The following is a 17589-nucleotide window of genomic DNA, read 5'->3' on the forward strand; positions in this document are numbered from 1 at the left end:
GGCAAGGCAAGTGGTTATCCTATCACCTAGCTTATTGCTGGGTGGCGTACACAGGCAACCCAACTAAACTAAAATATCCCGCTCTCCTTTCTTTGAATGTTAACCCAAAGTACCGTACACACCCTGGTGAACTTGTTTCCCCTGAAGGAATGATATTCAACCTTTCAAAAAGTTTTTATTCTGAGCTTGTTTAGCAAAATCATGCCAGCTCACAAACTATCCAAAGTATATATTTCTCAATGCTTCAACCTATTCTTTCATTTATTGGTTATTATCATTGTTTTGGTTTTTGTGTGTGTGTGTGTGTGTGTGTGTTTTTGTGTGTTTAATTCCTCAAGGCCTGACTGAGCACACTGAGTCAGGCTGCCGGTCAAGCAATCTGCTTTGATGTGGTGCAGCAGATATCTGCATTAGTCCAAAGACAGTGACGTCTCCTTGAGAAACTGGACTGAGCTGAACTTTATGAAAAAAAGTGTGTTTATAATAATGCAAGCGCAAAGGACAGAAAATATGTTACATATGGAATAAATAAGCACAAACACATACATGTCAACGCTCACGCACATATCTCCTGAACCACAGTGTGTAAAACACGCAGAAATTATACATGCTTACTTTGTTTTTTGCACTTCTCTGTCTCTCATTCTCTCACCCTTCACCCCTCTCTTTCTCTACATGTACGGGACATGCTCCTTGAATGTGACAAAAAACAAGAACAAAGGAATGGATACAAACAGTTAAAAAAACTGAAAGGAAAATGGGAAATGGAGGAGTAATAATGTGACAATTCATCAACAGCAACACTTTTTTACACTGCCTAAGATTTTTACTGATGGCATTAGAACATTGATACAGTGCTTTTGTTATCCACACTACACCCATGTACCCCAACCTTTTCCTTTCACAACTAATACAGTACACATTGTTCAAATGAGATCTTGGTTAAAAAAAAAAAAGAAGAAGAAGACGATGAAGAAAAAAAGATGACAAGAGGAGAGGAATTACAGTGGTGCCACAATGAACCTTGTTTTTCCTGAAAACAGTTCTATCCTCTTCAGTTCTAAGTACTTCACTTTCTTACAAACGTTTTCCCCAATTTAAAGTATCATCTAAAAAAAAAACAAAAAAAACACACAAAAAACAAAACAAAAAAAAAAAACCTTTTTTTTTTCTCTGAAGCTCTAGACTAATCTCCAACAGAGTCTGTCGCAGCAATTCTCACTCTCCATCAACAACATTTCAGAATTTGTCTTGAACTCTAACTAAGAACTGGATTTCAACTGAAACAGTGAATATGAATGAAACGAAGATCTGATTTGGAGGACGAAAAAACAGAAAGAAAGAAAAGAAATCTGATACTAACAACAGAAGAGGTTTGATTTTCATATACCCCTTCTTTTATTAGACTTTAGTTTTCTTCCATAAACATTTTTCCTTTCACACATATCTATCTATCACTGTTTCACTAGTCAGAGTGAATTTAATGACCTATTGGCTGATGCCTTTGACTTCAAACTGTTCAGGGCTTGGGTGTCGGGTCAGTTTAGGTTGTGTTGTTTCAGGGGATGAGTCCTGATCTTATCACTTTGGCTTCTTTAATTTTATAATGGCAGGTGGTGGAAGAGACTTACTGACACAGAAATGGTAGCTGGAAACAATAATTACTATGAAATACTCTGCAAAAAGAAGACCCATTTCTTGTTTTTCCTAATATTGGGCAGGCAGAGAACAGGATCCTCTTCTTTTTTTTTGCTTTGAAATTTTCTTCTCCATCAAAATGATTCTCAATGACCCCCCCCTTTTTTTTTTAACCAGTTCACAAGTCAGCAACAACAACAACAACAAAAAAGATGAACAACTCTGTACCGTCCAGCATAAAACTAACACAGATTTAACAAACTATTGAAAAAGAATGTTTAAAAAGGTGCACAAGTAAAACCAAGTCCAAGATCCAAGCATCAAGGCCCAAGCAAGCAAACCCCTCCCACAGAGGAGCACTCAGATTCAGCATCGTTGGACACACCACAACACAGTCTCTCGCACTGTTTTTAAGGCAGGGAACACACACATGTATGACGTCCAGTCATCATCATCATCAACTTTTAATTAACCGTTCCATTCTTCTCGTGGACAACGATGGCAGAAGGGGGAAGGAGTCACTGGGTTTTTAGCATGGATACATCTAAGTCCTTGGTGAAAGTGAGATGCTTATCACCCAAGAGCATGAGGATCAAAACTCTTCAAGTACTCATTTGTACTGGGAGCAAACCAAAGTCAACGAGGTATTCGCAGGACGTTAAACAATCATGAGCTGCTTTCAGTTCTTTGTTGTTCTTTTGTGTGTGTGTGTGTGTGTGTGTGTGTGTGGGTGTGGGTGTGTTTTGTGAGTCTGTGTTTTCCTTCAAGAACAAACACAGGAGGGCAGACATGGTGTGAAGTACTTAGTACAGTGAAACAGCCAGTCCAATCCTTGTTTTCTCCCCCATGGTGGGGGTGCAGAGGGGGACAGCATCCCTGAGTCGGCTCCCTTTGTAACACAATCTGGCCATTCCTTTAACCAGCCTGAGGAGGAGGAGGAGGAGGAGGAGGAGGAAGGGGGTAAGTGATTGACACAGACAAAGAGCTGCAGAAAGACAAGAGATGGCACAGTCATAGACATGTCATGGAGTGAGACCAAGACAAGAGAGAGACAGAAAAGGAAGATGGGGGAAAAAATGGGAAAGAAAAGATAACAGGAGAAAGAACAGTGCAAAAGCACATGAAAAATACATCATCAGGAAACAGCTGTAAGTCTCCTGATAATGTGTGTGTAATCATGGCACAGGCTCTATCTGCTTTCTGGAAACTGTTGGTGTGTCACATTGCATTACACGTCACAAACAGAACTCCTTTCTGTTGAATCTTGTGGTCTGACTGTGCTCCACAGGTGCTGCCAAGTGACCAGGAGCAGGAGGGAGAGGGCATGAACAGGAGCAGTGACAGAAGTGAGGGAGGAAACAAAAGGCCAGTGGAGGACAGACGATCTTCAACAGCATGTGTGTGTGTGTGTGTGTGTGCGTGTGCGCACATGTGCATGTGTGTATGCGTGTTTGTGTGATATCTTTTTTCATGTGTAATGTATATCATATAATCAATCAGTTGCCACACAGAATCGGGACTTGCGATCATCTGTCTCATAACACATCCTCTGTTCCATAAGCCATTTCAATGAATGCCGCTGCTCCATGCCAGGAATTCACTTTGGGGAGGGGAGTGGAGGGTGGAGGGTGAACTGTCTTCCCACTACCTGTGTGTGTCACTGTCATAAATATCCTCCTCCCTCCTCTTCCTTCCTGTAGACACAGCTAAAAATCTTTACCACCCCCCCAAGTGCACCTGCTCCCCCCCAACCCCCCTCCCCAAAAAACCGGAGTGCATGTCTGATTCTTCCCCAAACAACTCCCCCCGACTTGTTCTCATCAGCACAACACAACACAACACAGGGGTGGGATCAGTGGTTTTCGATCTGTTCAAGGTCCAGGTCAGTCAAGGGAAACAATCCAGCACCCTCCTCCCCCCTTCTCAAGTCTCGATGGCAATCGCAGTTGCTCCCCCCTTCCTGATCCTCCAGCTCCTCTTCCTCCTCCTCCTCCTCTTCCTCCTCCTCACCAATGAGCTTCACTGGCTCACTGATGTCGATGCCGCTGGAGATGTCACTGGCAGGAGGGGGTGAGGGGGGGAGGTCGGAGGAAGCCACCATGTCCAGGTCAGCAATGGTGGACAGGGCGGCGTGGTCAGCGGGGCGTGGCGTGGCAGGGAGGTCTGTGTCCCGGGGAGAGCTGGCAATGGGCATCAGGCCTCCCACACGCATGTAGTCCATGTCAGCACGCCACCGCCCTTTCTGTGAACAACAAAGTAACCAACAGCGATGGGGTTAGCTTCAGAGAAAGAGAGGTGCACACATTCTTTAAGGTTCCTTGTTTGTTACTGACAATGTTCCTCTCCACTGCCCACTGAAAATTTTTTTTTTTTTAAAGAATTTAATTAGAAAAATAATAAGTTTATTCATCAACTGTCAATATTTCTCCCCACTGCCAACTGAAAAAAAAAAGGAAAAAAGTTTTTTTGTTTTTTTTTAAAGCCACAAAACCAATAAATCATTAAGTAAATGAAGTGACTGTTACACATTTAAAAAATGAAACAAACCCAGAGTAACATAATACATCATACACTCAAAAGGTTAGTGTTTGTGAGTGCCTTTGTGAATGTGTGTGTGTGTGTGTGTGTGTGTGTGTGTGTGTGCTCTGTATTCTTTTCCTCGCATCAAATATCTGTGTGAAATTCAGGCTGCTTTCCCTGGAGAGAGTGCGTCACTGCAGTGCAGGTCCCCCCCCCCCCCCCCACCCCCCCACACACACACACCTTTTTTCTGCCTGCAAGAGTATTTGCTTTATTATCAAAGTGGGTCTTTCTACAGAATTCCGCTAGGGACAACTCATTTGTTGCCCTGTTTTTTTGCCGTGAGTCCTTTTTGTGTGTGTGTGTGTTCCAAGTCTATGCTGTACACAGTACCTTTTGTTTATCACCTCATCCAAATGACTAGCACTCTGAAAATCACTCAAGGTCAAGTGGAAAGGGGTGGCTAGGGGGGTGGGAAGGAAGCAAGCAAAATTCCCAGTCTGTATGTGAACTGAACCTGTGAACACACACTTCTCTAGTCACACACATGACCATTTGGCTACTGATGTGCATCTCTCTCTCTCTCTCTCACACACACACACGCACACATACATGCTCTGTGTGTGTGTGTGTGTGTGTGTGTGTGTGTCTTCAGTTTAACGTCTTTCCAGTTGAAATGATTTTTGACTCACTTGTGTAAACAAAGTGAGTCAATGTTTTAACCTGGTGTTCGGTTGTCTCTGTGTGTGTGTGTGTGTGCGTGTGTGTGTGTGTGGACAGATGTAAAAGGCAGTCAGCTGTAAAAGCCGAAGCTTGTTTTTCTCACCACACCCAGGTGTGTGGTGTCAAAGCCACGACAACCTGGCTGTTTCACGGCAGGGCCTAACCTGTTTCAGGACACTGAACACATGCCCTCCCTATGTACACACACACCCTGGATCAGCCTCACCCAGTACGTTTGAGGTCAATGAGCACGACTGCTGAGCCAAGCAGAGTTACAGGTAGCCATGTGACAGGTAGATAAGACTGTAGAATGCTTACTTGGCTGGGGGATATATATGTGTGAGTTCATCAATATGTATTAACACTAGTAATGACAGGTAGACAGACTGCAGGATTCTTAGCTGAGGGACATGGGAGTTTGTACATACTGTGCACGCAATAATAATGACAGCAACGACAATAATTAAAATAGTGACAACGACAACACCAATCTTTTGTTGTTGTTGCACTAATCCTCTCTCTGAGTGTGTGCATGTGTGTGTGTGTGTGTGTGTGTGTGTGTCTGTGAGTGTGTGTGTATGTGCAAGTGTGTGTGTGTGTGTGTGTGTGTGTGTGTGTGTGTGTGTGTGTGCACATGCGCATGTGCGTGTAGCATTCAGATTTTACTTCAACATCCACCTATGGTGAGTATGTGCAAGAATGAATGTGTCAATACAGATGTGTGTGTGTGTGTATGTGTGTGTGTGTGTGTGTGTGTGTGTGTATGTACACTTGCACACATATGTGCAAACATGTTTGTTTATCCATGCATGCATCTGTGTGAATGCTTGCATAAACCTGTATAATGTTTTGAAGATAAATAATCCAGATAAATTGTGCCCATGTATGTCATATTTTGTGCATACACAAATGGCCAACACAAACAGAAGGGGATGCAAGTATTGTATAAGTTCTCCCTTGTACACACACACATGCACACACATGCACACACAGACACACATCACACCATGGCAGTTATTTTGGAAACTTTGTTCTTGCAGTTGCACCACAAGTGCTTGTGTGGTCTGTGTCCCATTAGTTTACAACACTCATTCATCCATTACGGGCTAGTGAGGTTCTGATCCTGCAAAGATTATGGGAAATGGCCAACAGATATATATATATATCCTTTTCTGTTATTATCATTGTTTTTGTTGTTGTTTTTTTGACTGAGAAAGACCACCTGGGTATATCCACACTTCATATGTGCACTTCTTGTCCAACTTTCATCCTTGGCAAACAAGTCATTATAAACATCACACAGTGAGTAACTGGCATGAGTACTTCTCCTTTTGCCTCAGTTGCTGTTTAAGAAGAACTATGCACAACTTTATGCTCCTCTATACATGCTGAACACAGACATTGTTGTAGGTGTTTAAACCTACTATCCTGAATACAAACCATTACATACAACATTAAAACAAAAAAGAATGAGCTACCATGCTGTGTTACGAACAGTGATCTATATATTGCACTGCAAGCATTGTATTGTGCCATGTTGTGCTGTGCTACACTGTTGTGTGTTACCGGCCTGAACCATACACCACTCTCCTGAACTGCACTGCACAAAGCTGAACTGTATTGTATAATACTGTACTGTACTGTACTGTACTGTGTTGTATTGTACTGTACTGTATTGCATTACACTGCATTGCAACTGACAGTTTTCTTACCTGAATGTCCTGAGCTGGTGTGATACTGGACATGTGTTTGCCAGAATATGCAGTCTGAAACAAACAAAAACAGCAAACATAGTACGCTGCCTATTCCAAAACATGACTCAGCTGTCTATTAACTACTCTCTCTTCAGAAATCTCACCCCCCAGCCCCCTCCAAATCTTCATCTCCCTGCAAGATTCAAACATCAATAATGAAGACTTTACATACAAGCCAATCAGAGGGGTGGGGGAGGGCATAGAGGTAAAGAAGGATGGGGCTGGGTTCACATACCATGTCACACACAGGACTAGAAGACTCCCCTTTGCTGTTTGGGTCACCTTTGTCTGACCCATGCCATTGGTGGGGTGTTTGGAGGAGGGGGAAAGGGTGTGAATGGGTGGGTCAGAAGGGGATGGGGGGGAGGGGGGCATGGGGGCGAGGGGGGTCAGAGGGGAGGAGGAGGAGGAGGAGGTGTGTGTGTGTGTGTGTGTGTGTGTGTGTGTGTGTGTGTGTGTGTGTGTGTGTGTGTGTGTGTGTGTGCAAGCACACAAGTGTGTGCATGTGCACAACATAAAATTATTTAAACTTGACAAACATGGCATGATAAAAATGAGACGTGCACACACGCACATGCACACGCACACACACACACACCTTCCCTGGGGAAAAATACAACAACAACAACAAAAAACACTCTCTCCAGTCATCTTTCTATCTCACTGGCTCTCACCCACACCCACCCCTCCTCCCTCTCTGGGCCTCAGAACAAACACAACAGCAAGGGAATCAGCTTCCCAACTACTCAGCAAAGCACCTCACTCTTCCGTCACTTCACTGCACACTGGATCTCAGACCTCAGGCTTTCTTCTACACACACGCAAACAAAGCCTCTTCCTCTTGAACCAACCAACAAGGTTTTGGACACAACCGTATTAAGTCACAACCACTGCAAACACCCCCCCCCCCTTTCCCCATTTTACTCTCCTTCCCTTGGACCAAACCCCTAGGAGGATCAAGGGGAAGAGATGGGTAGAGTGAGAAGGAAGAGGGAGGACTGAAGGAAAAAAAAAGAAGTGTGTGTGCGCGCGCGCGCGAGTGTGTGTGTGTGGAAGGGAGGGGTGGGAGGTAGAACTGTGAGGGGGAAGGGGCAGGAGATGTGATCCATGAGCTGAACCCTGAGGGATGGAGGGGGCGGAAGATGGGGGAAGGAGTAGGGGCTGGGGAAAGTGTTGGGGGTGGGGGGGAGGGAGGGGGGATGAGGAGGGAGGCAAGGAGGGGGGGGGGGGGGGCGAGGGGGGTTAAGACCGGAGTGGGTTGGGGTAGGGTGGTGCACAGAGTATTGATTCACAGATTATCAGGTCAGTGGTTAAACATTCTCAAACCACACCACACCACCATACTTGAGGGCCATAAAGGGGTCTCCCTCTCTCTCTCACACACACTGTGGCTGGTTGTCCTTCTACCTGGGTTGTCCGTCCAGCCATGTGACTTGTACACGGACACTGTGGTCTCATATTGTTCTTCCTGTGTTCCTATACTAGTAGTTTGTGGCAGCGTGTCGCCCCCCACCTCCTCCCACCTCCTCCCCCTTGTTGATCATACGTTGTGGCTTCGTTGGTATGATGAAGGGCTGTGGGCAAGTTTATGTGAGGAAACAACAATGTTTGTGCAGAGTCTGTGCAGGGTTATGCATGTATGTTATTCATTTCAGTATTAATATGAATGTTTTAAAACGTTAGTTTTTGTGTGTGTGTGTGTGTTTTTTTATTTTTTATTTTAATTTTTTAATAATATATTTTACAGCAAAGTTGAGCATGTTTTATATATGGAAAAGCACTTTATAATTAAATTATTACTATTTTGTGTTGTGTTGCATAGCATTGCGATGTGTTGCATTGTGTGTGTGTGTGTGTGGGAGGGGTGGGGGTGGGGACAGGGGGGGGGCACAGTAAAATGTCAGCTTCCACATGTATACATGTGAGTTCACACTGGGGAAGGAATTAAAAAAAATATATATATATATATTAATCTTTCTTAACCACCATGTCCACACTGTTTCATTTCATTCCCAAGTAGCGTAAAAATACGTGTATGTGCCACAACTGAGCTCCCCATTACCTTGTCAAAACTGACAGTGATAAATACAGCTGTTGTCTGAATATTCACATTTTCTTTTTTCATTTGACAAAACCATATTATGCTATATTTCATTTTATGACATTTGTGTGCTGCCCTTCTTTGTCACCTCTTAAAGTTCATAAGGAAGAAAATAATAATAAATTTAATAACAGTAATAATACCAACAAAAACAACAGTGACAACAACAATAATAATAGTAATAATAACTGCAACTATCCAGAAATTGCACACACGGCTCTATGGAAAGAAGTGACAGCAAATGCACATGCACTTTCTCTCTTTTTTTACACACACATGCACACTCACACTCTCTGTAAGTCATACATACACGCATGTATGAACAAACACACATCCTCTCTCACTGACAAACAACACACTCACACACACACACACACACACTACACGGACACACATTGAGGACTGCCATGTCTGCTGTGACATCCTTTGTATTGCAGTATTGTTTATTTGCCAGAAAGTTCAGTACTGTATGGTGTATACCACAACTGTTTTACACCCACACACATACACAATCTTTATATTAACATATATCAGACTGAACTGTGATTAACAGTAGTCTTTAAAAGAAAGAGGCAAAACTGGGACAGGGTACAACTTCAGTGTGAAATTAGTGTTGGGCTTTCACTATCCATTTGATCTATTTAGAGTCTTTTTTTCCCCCCATAAGTGTCATAATCATTAAAATCAGTCATAGTCAGTTATAGTCTTTAGAAGGTGTCTGTCTGCCATGTCCAGGTCCATACATGTACATGTGTGCCTGCCTGCATGTTCACACGCTGCACACTACAGCAATATCTTTTCTGTCTTCAATAAAGTGCACAAACTCCTTGAAACAGAGATATTTTCAATCCCAAACCTGTATACAATTCAAAACTTTGAATGACCAACCTGCCTAATTCATATAAATAAATACATATATATATATATATACATATACATACAAACAAGTCTTCGTTTTAAATTTTCATAGATCTCTTTTCTCCCGTGGCCTGAATATCCACCCATGCGCAGCCTACTGCCGGGATCCCATTTGGCCAAATGCCCATTTTCTATTCAAACTGCGATTGAAAGCCGCTATGGCACGGTGGCTGTGGTGACGGTGGTGTGCGTCATATTATCATGCCATCAGTCCATCAGTCAACCCACTGACTGGCTACCCAACTCTGATCGATCACCCAATCAGCACACACACTGTGTGCCTGCACTGAATATTTTCTATACTGGGTGAGGAAGTAAGAAAGAAAAAAGGACGGGTGGGAAGGGGAACTGGGAGGGGCAGGGAGAGAGAGACAGTGGGGGAATGGTGGGAGGCAGGGGGAAATAGAGAGAGAGAGAGAGGGGGGGGGTTGGAGGGGGGGGGGGGGAAGAAATGGAGGAATGAGAGAGGAGGGAGGGAGAAGGGAGAGAAATTGTGTACTTTCAAACACCCAGTAGTCAAAGACAGGAAGAGATGACACTCTTGACAGCAGCTGTTGCCTGCTTCTCGTTGTGCAATCATACACAAGTGCATGTGCTCCCTTGCACACACACACACACACACACACACACACACCACTATTACACCACAAAACATCATGTGTACTGTTGAACAATTAAAGATTATTTAAACCAAAACACATTTTAACACAAAACTGCCTCTCAAACAGAACACACAGGTGCCCATCACAAACACTACAATTATCCACCACCACCACACACACTCAAAGGACAACACTCTTCTAAACCCACCACACAGTATGACTGCACTCGACTGCACTCACAGCATACATATCACTAGGCATGCGCAGACGTAAACTGACAATAAACAATCAAGGCGGAAAAAAGTAGGAAGACCACACAAATGTGTACGAACTCCGAAATAACCCCAAGAGATGTTCAGCTAATCTGAAACACTTAATAAAAAAAAAATCATTTTCCTCATGCATACTTTTTTCTGCTGTTAGGCAGGCAACCAGGGCCCCGCAGTATTTCAGTTCATTGAATCTGACTGAATTCTTAACACATCCACCCCATCCACCAAATCTCCCCCACCCCCCACACACCTCCTTCACTCCCTCCACATCCTGAAGGCATTCACAGAAGCAAGTCTCAGGATGTTACAGATGGTAGACATTGCCTGATTGCAGACAAAAAGGGGCTGAGCCCCAGGCTCCAGGAGCTGCTGTTATACATATATACCTACCTGATGTGGGGTAGTGAGGAGACCTGTTATACATTGACTGGATCAATCAATCCTGTCTACATTCCCTGAAGGGCAAAGGTTGCAGGGCGGGCTACCTAACAAAGCCTAGCGGCGTCTGCCGGCATATTGTCAGGGATACAGAACAAAGAAGAAGAAAAAAGCTGGAGAAAGGAGGTGGGTTAGTTACACCAATATGGTGACTTTACTGCCTGGTGGGGCACTGTGAGAGTCAGAGATTCCATGAAAGATTCCATGGCATATGGACTGATGGTTGTTGACTTGGCTGAATAAAAAAAAATCTTTTTTCACTAATATCATTATCTTAAATTTTCTCAAAAATTATATTGCTGTTTGAATGTAAACATATAATCATCTTGTGTGAACACTCAGTGCTTTCTCCCACCATGTTTTATTTTTTTCTTCTGATTAGTAAGATCAGTATCAATGGAGAGTTAGTTCCAGATCATTTTGAGACCATAATTCATTCTACATTTGTATGTTACTAGCATGAGTGTGTCTGTGTGGGAGCATGCATGTATCATGTGCTAGCTTTCCTTCACTTACTCTACTCATCAATTTTTTTAATTGTATACAGTGCAGAAATATTACAAAAATAAAATAACACTCATAATTATGTTAAGAATGGAGCAGTCTATGAAGATTCAAGGAGAAAACATTATACCCAGAGAAGCACTCATGTCTCATGGTTCCTGGTTCTTCCCCTTCCACTCTGTTGTGTGGGAAAAACAACAACAAAAAAACTGTTCCATCGATGCAGTTACTATCATATTATTAACCCCCCACACCTCCCCACCTACACAGCAACCCCACACATGCTCAAGAAGAGAGATGGCAGGCAGAGGCCAACGCGGGATACCGCTACTATCCCTGTACCAGTAACCCACTCAACCAGGCGTGACATGGCTGGCGATGTTTCATGGGTGATAATGTTCATGTCTGGGATGGTGACTTTGCACCATGATGTACCTGCCTGCCTGCTGAAACCACCCTGATAGCATGGTTATCTGGGGTGAGAGTGAAGGTGTGGGGGACAGGAAAAACAAGAGAAAGAGTTCAGAGAGAGAGAGACTCAGAGAGAGAGAGAGAGTATAGATATCAGACGAGCTGCATGTGGTGTTTGAATGTTTGTGCATGGTGTGTGTGCACTATCTGTGAGCATGTATGTGCAAGTGTGTGTGTGTGTGTGTGTGTGTGTGTGTGTGTGTGTGTGTGTGTGTGTGTGTGTCACTGTGTGTGTGTGTGTGTGTGTGTGTGTGTCTGTGTGTGTGAGTGTGTGTGCTTGTGTCTGCAAGTGTGTGTGTGTGCATGCCGTACTTTTGTGTGCACAAGTGTGTGTGTGCATGCATGAGTACGTGTGCGTGCGCATATATGTTTAAATAAATATAAAGTAAGCAAGTCGACAAGAGATCATGACAAGACAGTGGACAAATTCCAAAGGAAATGAAAAATAAGCAATGAAAATAGACAAGGGACAACAATCACGCATGCCCCATGCCTCTCCAAACAAAAAAGAAAAGTACCTGGCTGACAAACTTTTAACCCAGCGACCAATCAATCTCAATAACCCTTCACGTCCATACCCCCCAACCCAACCCCCTCCCAATTTCTCTCCTTTCCCCACATTTACCTTATGACCCCTCACAGACAAGAGAGAGAGAGAGAGAGAGAGAGAGAGAGAGGCGATGAGAAAAGGGTAGGGGGTTCGGGCTAATGGGAAATGGTGTTCCTCTTACTATCAAAGTACTTTGCGGGTCACAGACGCACACGTGTTTTTTTACCCTCTGGTATCTGTTACAGGCGTTACTGGTTAACCCCCCCCCCGCCCCCCCACCACCCTCCCCGCCCCCACCTCCTACATCGTCCCCCATCCTTCTCACCTTCCTCACCACCTTCAATGATTTCCCAGTTCACGCCTCTTGTATTCGCACTCCTCTTATTATATATACATTATATAAAGCCCAGGAACTGACTGACTTATGAACTATATAGCACCCCTCTCTGCAGGGGGGTAGGTGCCGTGTGTTGTTGTTGACACAGTTATAGTTAGGTCGTTGGTTCAATTCCCTCCATCGCTCTCTGCTCGCGACCACTTTTACAGTTATGGGGTCGGCCGGTCATGAGGTAAACACTGACACGCACACACACACACACACACACACACACGCCTCTTGTACTCACGCTCCTCTTCTGAAAGAAAAAAAAAGAAGAATTAACTGACAACAACAGCTCCCTTCTCTGCATGGGGTATCGCGGGTTGAACAGTAGGTCGGTCGTTGGTTCCCTCTGTTACGTGTGTGTGTGTGTGTGTGTGTGTGTGTGTGTGTGTGTGTGTGTGTGTGTGTGTGCGTGTGCACGCGAGTGTCTGTGTGTACGTGCGTGTAAGAACCACTCTTCTTCCCAACCCTCATTCCATCATCCACGTTCTCATGGGTATCCGTCAAAAGCTGGAAAAGACTTGTGCGTCGCCTCCCCACCTCCTCTCTCTCCTTACTCTCTCTCTCCTGCTCTCCCGAAAGGAAGAGGATGGGAAACCAGAACCTCAAAGCATGGTACAACCACTGACCTGCTTATCTCTCTCTCTCTTTCTATATATATATAATATATATATATATATATATATATATATATATATATCGGTGGGTCCAGTCAGAATTCACTCCTACTTTCTCTGCAGCTGGTACAGCTCACTAAGGTCTGACAGGAAATAACAAAACATGTTATCTTGCTGCATGGTGTGCTATATATGAAGGTTCTCAGATTTCGCTCTGCCAGTCGTTTGAAGTTCCGCTCCAGTCCAAGAGACGTTGTAGAAGTCTCCCTTGAACTCGCTTTCTCTGGTGCACTGCTGATGCCCCCCAAGCACTCAATTCGGTTCTGTAAGTCAACCACTGACAGGATTTCTCTTGGCCTCTAACTACGCTGTACCATGCATGGCATGCATCGATGATTTCAGAAGTGTCCGCAATTTCTCCCTTGGACTTTCTCTGGTGCAAGCTGCTTTTCCATTCCATGAAGAAAATGATTTGTATGTCATCACTGATGGGGTTTCTCTTGCCCACGGTAGCTCTGCATTATGAGTCGCTCCTATACTAGGATTTCGGTGATGTTTTTCAGGGTCCTTTTGTACCACCCTCCCCCCTCTACCCTGGGGAGCTATTGACACTGCAAGCTGTGAGAAGAGTGATGATTCCCCCCCCCCCCCCCCCCCCCCGGAGAATCGCTCTGTCCTCCGTTCTCGTACGAGTAGCTGCGCAGCGCGCGCACGTGTGTGTGTGTGTGTGTGTGTGTGTGTGTGTGTGTATGTCCAGCACAGTCGAGACTGATGGTTGTGTGATGGATGTGTGTGTGTGCGTACGAGCGTTTGTACGTGCGTTCGTGTGTGTATACAAACACACACACACGACAAAAAGACCACACACGCACACACACAGTCAGCAGAGGGCGCATAATTGTGTGTGTATGTGTGTGGTGTGGTGTGGTGCTGTGTCCATCATATTCATTTGTAAGTTCGATGGCCACAACAACTAACAAAACAACAACAACAACAACAAAAAACACAAAAAAAAACCAAACCAACAAAACCAACCAACGTTGCTGCTACGTGAACTGGTTCACTGTGCTTGCTGACCCATAATCCACACCCACTCACCTCAGTCATCTTGTGGAAGTCCAGGGTGGGCCGGTCAGCGTCACGCCGCCGTTTCTTTCCGCAGCGCCGGTCGTGCAGCACGCAGGGCTGCGAGTGGCAGCGGGGGATCTTGCCGCCCCGGCACGGCGACAGGGGCGAGTAGGGACCCCCCGAGGAGGAGGAGGAGGAAGAGGAAGCCCCCCCTCCCATCACACAGGGCGTGGACCCCGTCGACGAGCCCTGCAGGTCCGTGGACATGTGCTCCTCGCAGGACAGACTCCGGGACTGCAGCACCTCCCCACGAACCCTCCCCGGGGAACTGGTCCACCACCACGAGGAGGAAGATGAGGAGGAGGAGGATGGGGAGGCGGCTGAGAAAGAGGTGGCTGAGGAGGAGGGGGTGAAGGCGGTGCCGTGGAGGAGGTGACTGTGGGAGCGGACGCTGGTGGCGGAGGACGGGCGGGGAGGGGGCACTACTGGAGGGGACTGGGGAGGGGGGGTGTGGGGGTCCGAGGTGGTGTCCCGCCCGCTGTCCACGCTCAACGGCGAAGGCGGCGCCATGGGCAGTGCACTGCCTCCTCCACCCCCTCCTGTTCCTAACCCCCCAATCCCGCCCACATACACAGCTCTCAAGTCTCTCTGCAGACGCACGGTGGTGCTCCCGATGGCGGTGAAGCCACTTTGGATCCGCGCCGGGTGGTCGTGGGGGTGGGGGTGGTGGAAGTGAGACACGGGGACCACCACGTTCCTACATTCTGCCTGCTGAGTCATGAGGCTGCTGCTACTACCGACGGTGGTGGTGGCGGTGGTGGCGGTCAAGGCGGAGGTGATAGCAGTCAAGGCGGTGATGGGGATGGGCCGCCACACCCTGGCCCCTTCAACCAAGGGCGAGGTGGAGGAGGAGGAGGAAGCATCACCACCACCACCCACTACCCCTACCCCTGCACCCCCACTCAACCCCGCGGCACTGCTGTTGTTGTTGGTGCAAGTGATGAGGGTGGCGGTGGTGCTGATGCCTTGTGCTGGAGGGTTGTCGGCCGGCACTGACAGCGACCGGCAGTGCTTCTTCTTGGGCGGGGTCTCGAAGGCCCGCATGGCGCTGTAGTCCGCGCGAGCTCCATGCTCGTTCAGGTTGCTGCGGAAGCGGACGACGGGTTTGACAGGGAAAGGGTGGTGGTGGTGGTGGTGACTTCGATGTCCTCCTCCTCCACTGCCCGGAGTCTGCGAGAAGCTGCTGCAGCCGCTGCCCAGGGGGGAGAACCTGCTGGAGGCAGAGGCTAGCCCCGGGCGGTCGTTGTCGTTGAGGGGCGGGAGGAAGGGCAGCGAGGAGGTGGCGGGGGTGGTGGTGGTGGTGGGGTTGTTGCCGCCGCTCCCTCCTGTGCCCTTCTCACCCCTCGTGGTGTTCCCCTCCTGGTCCCGGCCCTCCCCGTCACAGGACATCCACACATTTTTCCCTGCACATCAGGATTAGCAAATAAAGATTTTTATTTCCATTTCATAAAGTGCGATGATATAACATAAGAATTTCTCCACTGTTAAGCAAAAGTTTTCACTGACATGCATAATGGTATTTGCAATACTTTTTCTTCCACCGAGCCCTGTATCAATCAAGGGAAAACTTTCCTGACAGGGTCCTGCTCGGGAGGGACCTTGGTCAGCCGTCCGGCACCGTGTCACTGGCTGTCCGGACTGCCAGCATCCCTTACTGCCTGTTTGTATACAGCTTTCCAGCGGAGATGTCCCGCTTTTTGCAACATGTACAGTAAAAAATAACATTTAAGTTGTGTCGGCTGAGGATGTTTGAAAGGCACTTCTGTCATGTGGTTTTTAGTGGTTATTTTTTAACTTGCTGTTGTTTTGTTGTTGTTTTTCCAGCTCTCCACATAACAAACAGCAAAAGTCTCCACCCACAACATCAGTATTTTTCTGCCTCTCTCTTTTACACACACACACGCGCGCTCGCGCGCACACATCCACAAACACATACACGCACGTACACATACAGAGCGTGGAGTCAAAGAGAGTGATAGTGATAAAGAAAACAACAACAACAACAAAACAATAAACCAATGTATGAAAGAAAAGAAAAAGTCATCAGAAAGTAACCAAATGATGCCTACCTTCAATCTGGAGGGCACCTTCCCTTGGTACCTGTAACACAAAGCAGAATTTTATACTGTAGACCATGCTTACAATATCTGCATTTATAAGTACTCAAGAAAAAAACAGTAACATTTATGACCAAATGGGGAAACAGTACAACACACTGAATAAGAATGCTTAGGGGACATAGTTGTTTTTATTATATACTGTATATAAATTATATATTTTTTCCTCCTTTTCTTCTTCTTCTTATTTTTTTTTTTTTTTTTTTTAGGTCTTTCAGTGTAAAAGGATAGGCCTACATCTCGACTTTTCATTTCTTTCAGTAAAAAAAAAAGAATGAACCTTAATTTTACAAGTCTTTCAAAGTAAAATGATACTCATAGATCTACTATTCAATTTTGTTCCAAGTTCTTTCAATATCCGATACATCAACATGTCAGGCAGGGGGTCGACTGCTAGGTTTGTAAACAAGGTTAAAAATAGGGAACATTGGGTGAAAGGTAAGGAAATAACGGAGCTCGTACAATGCGCGGACGTGTCGGTGGGATGGGGCGAGTGACGAACCAGGGATAATAATAAGAGACAGAGGCTAGAAGAACGAGAGCAACGAGAGCGATGGGAATGGCGTCCAGCCAAGAGAAGAGCTGACAAGCAGATGAGAGAAAAAAAAAAGTGTGTGTGTGTGTGTGTGTGTGTGTGTGTGCGCGCGCGCGCGTGCAGACAGAACACTACCATACACCACACACACATATTGCACACACGTGTGCACTATTCATATTCACAAGTGCTCCTACAGGGAACGAACGCTGTAGCTTCTCTTTACTGACAATACTCCCCCACTAACCTCAGATCACAGCAGCAATAACGTGAGTCATTAATGTGTCATATTAGTAAAGGTGCTAACAGAATTAAAAAA

General features: G+C 45.8%; 1 protein-coding gene across 1 annotated transcript; it reads right to left on the reverse strand.

Annotated features, from left to right (window-relative positions):
* Nucleotides 1-1351: 1351 nt before the first annotated feature.
* On the reverse strand, nucleotides 1352-16844 carry LOC143279488 (uncharacterized). Its single transcript, XM_076583536.1, has 4 exons — nucleotides 16688-16844; nucleotides 14589-16021; nucleotides 6594-6647; nucleotides 1352-3880 (listed from the first exon to the last, which is right to left on the reverse strand). Exons 1-4 carry the CDS (start codon nucleotides 16752-16754, stop codon nucleotides 3491-3493), a joined length of 1944 nt encoding a protein of 647 aa, XP_076439651.1. The 5' UTR covers nucleotides 16755-16844; the 3' UTR covers nucleotides 1352-3490.
* Between the last annotated feature and the right edge of the window lie 745 nt (nucleotides 16845-17589).

Source organism: Babylonia areolata, chromosome 2 (assembly GCF_041734735.1).
Source record: "Babylonia areolata isolate BAREFJ2019XMU chromosome 2, ASM4173473v1, whole genome shotgun sequence".
Taxonomy (NCBI): Eukaryota; Metazoa; Mollusca; class Gastropoda; order Neogastropoda; family Buccinidae; genus Babylonia; species Babylonia areolata.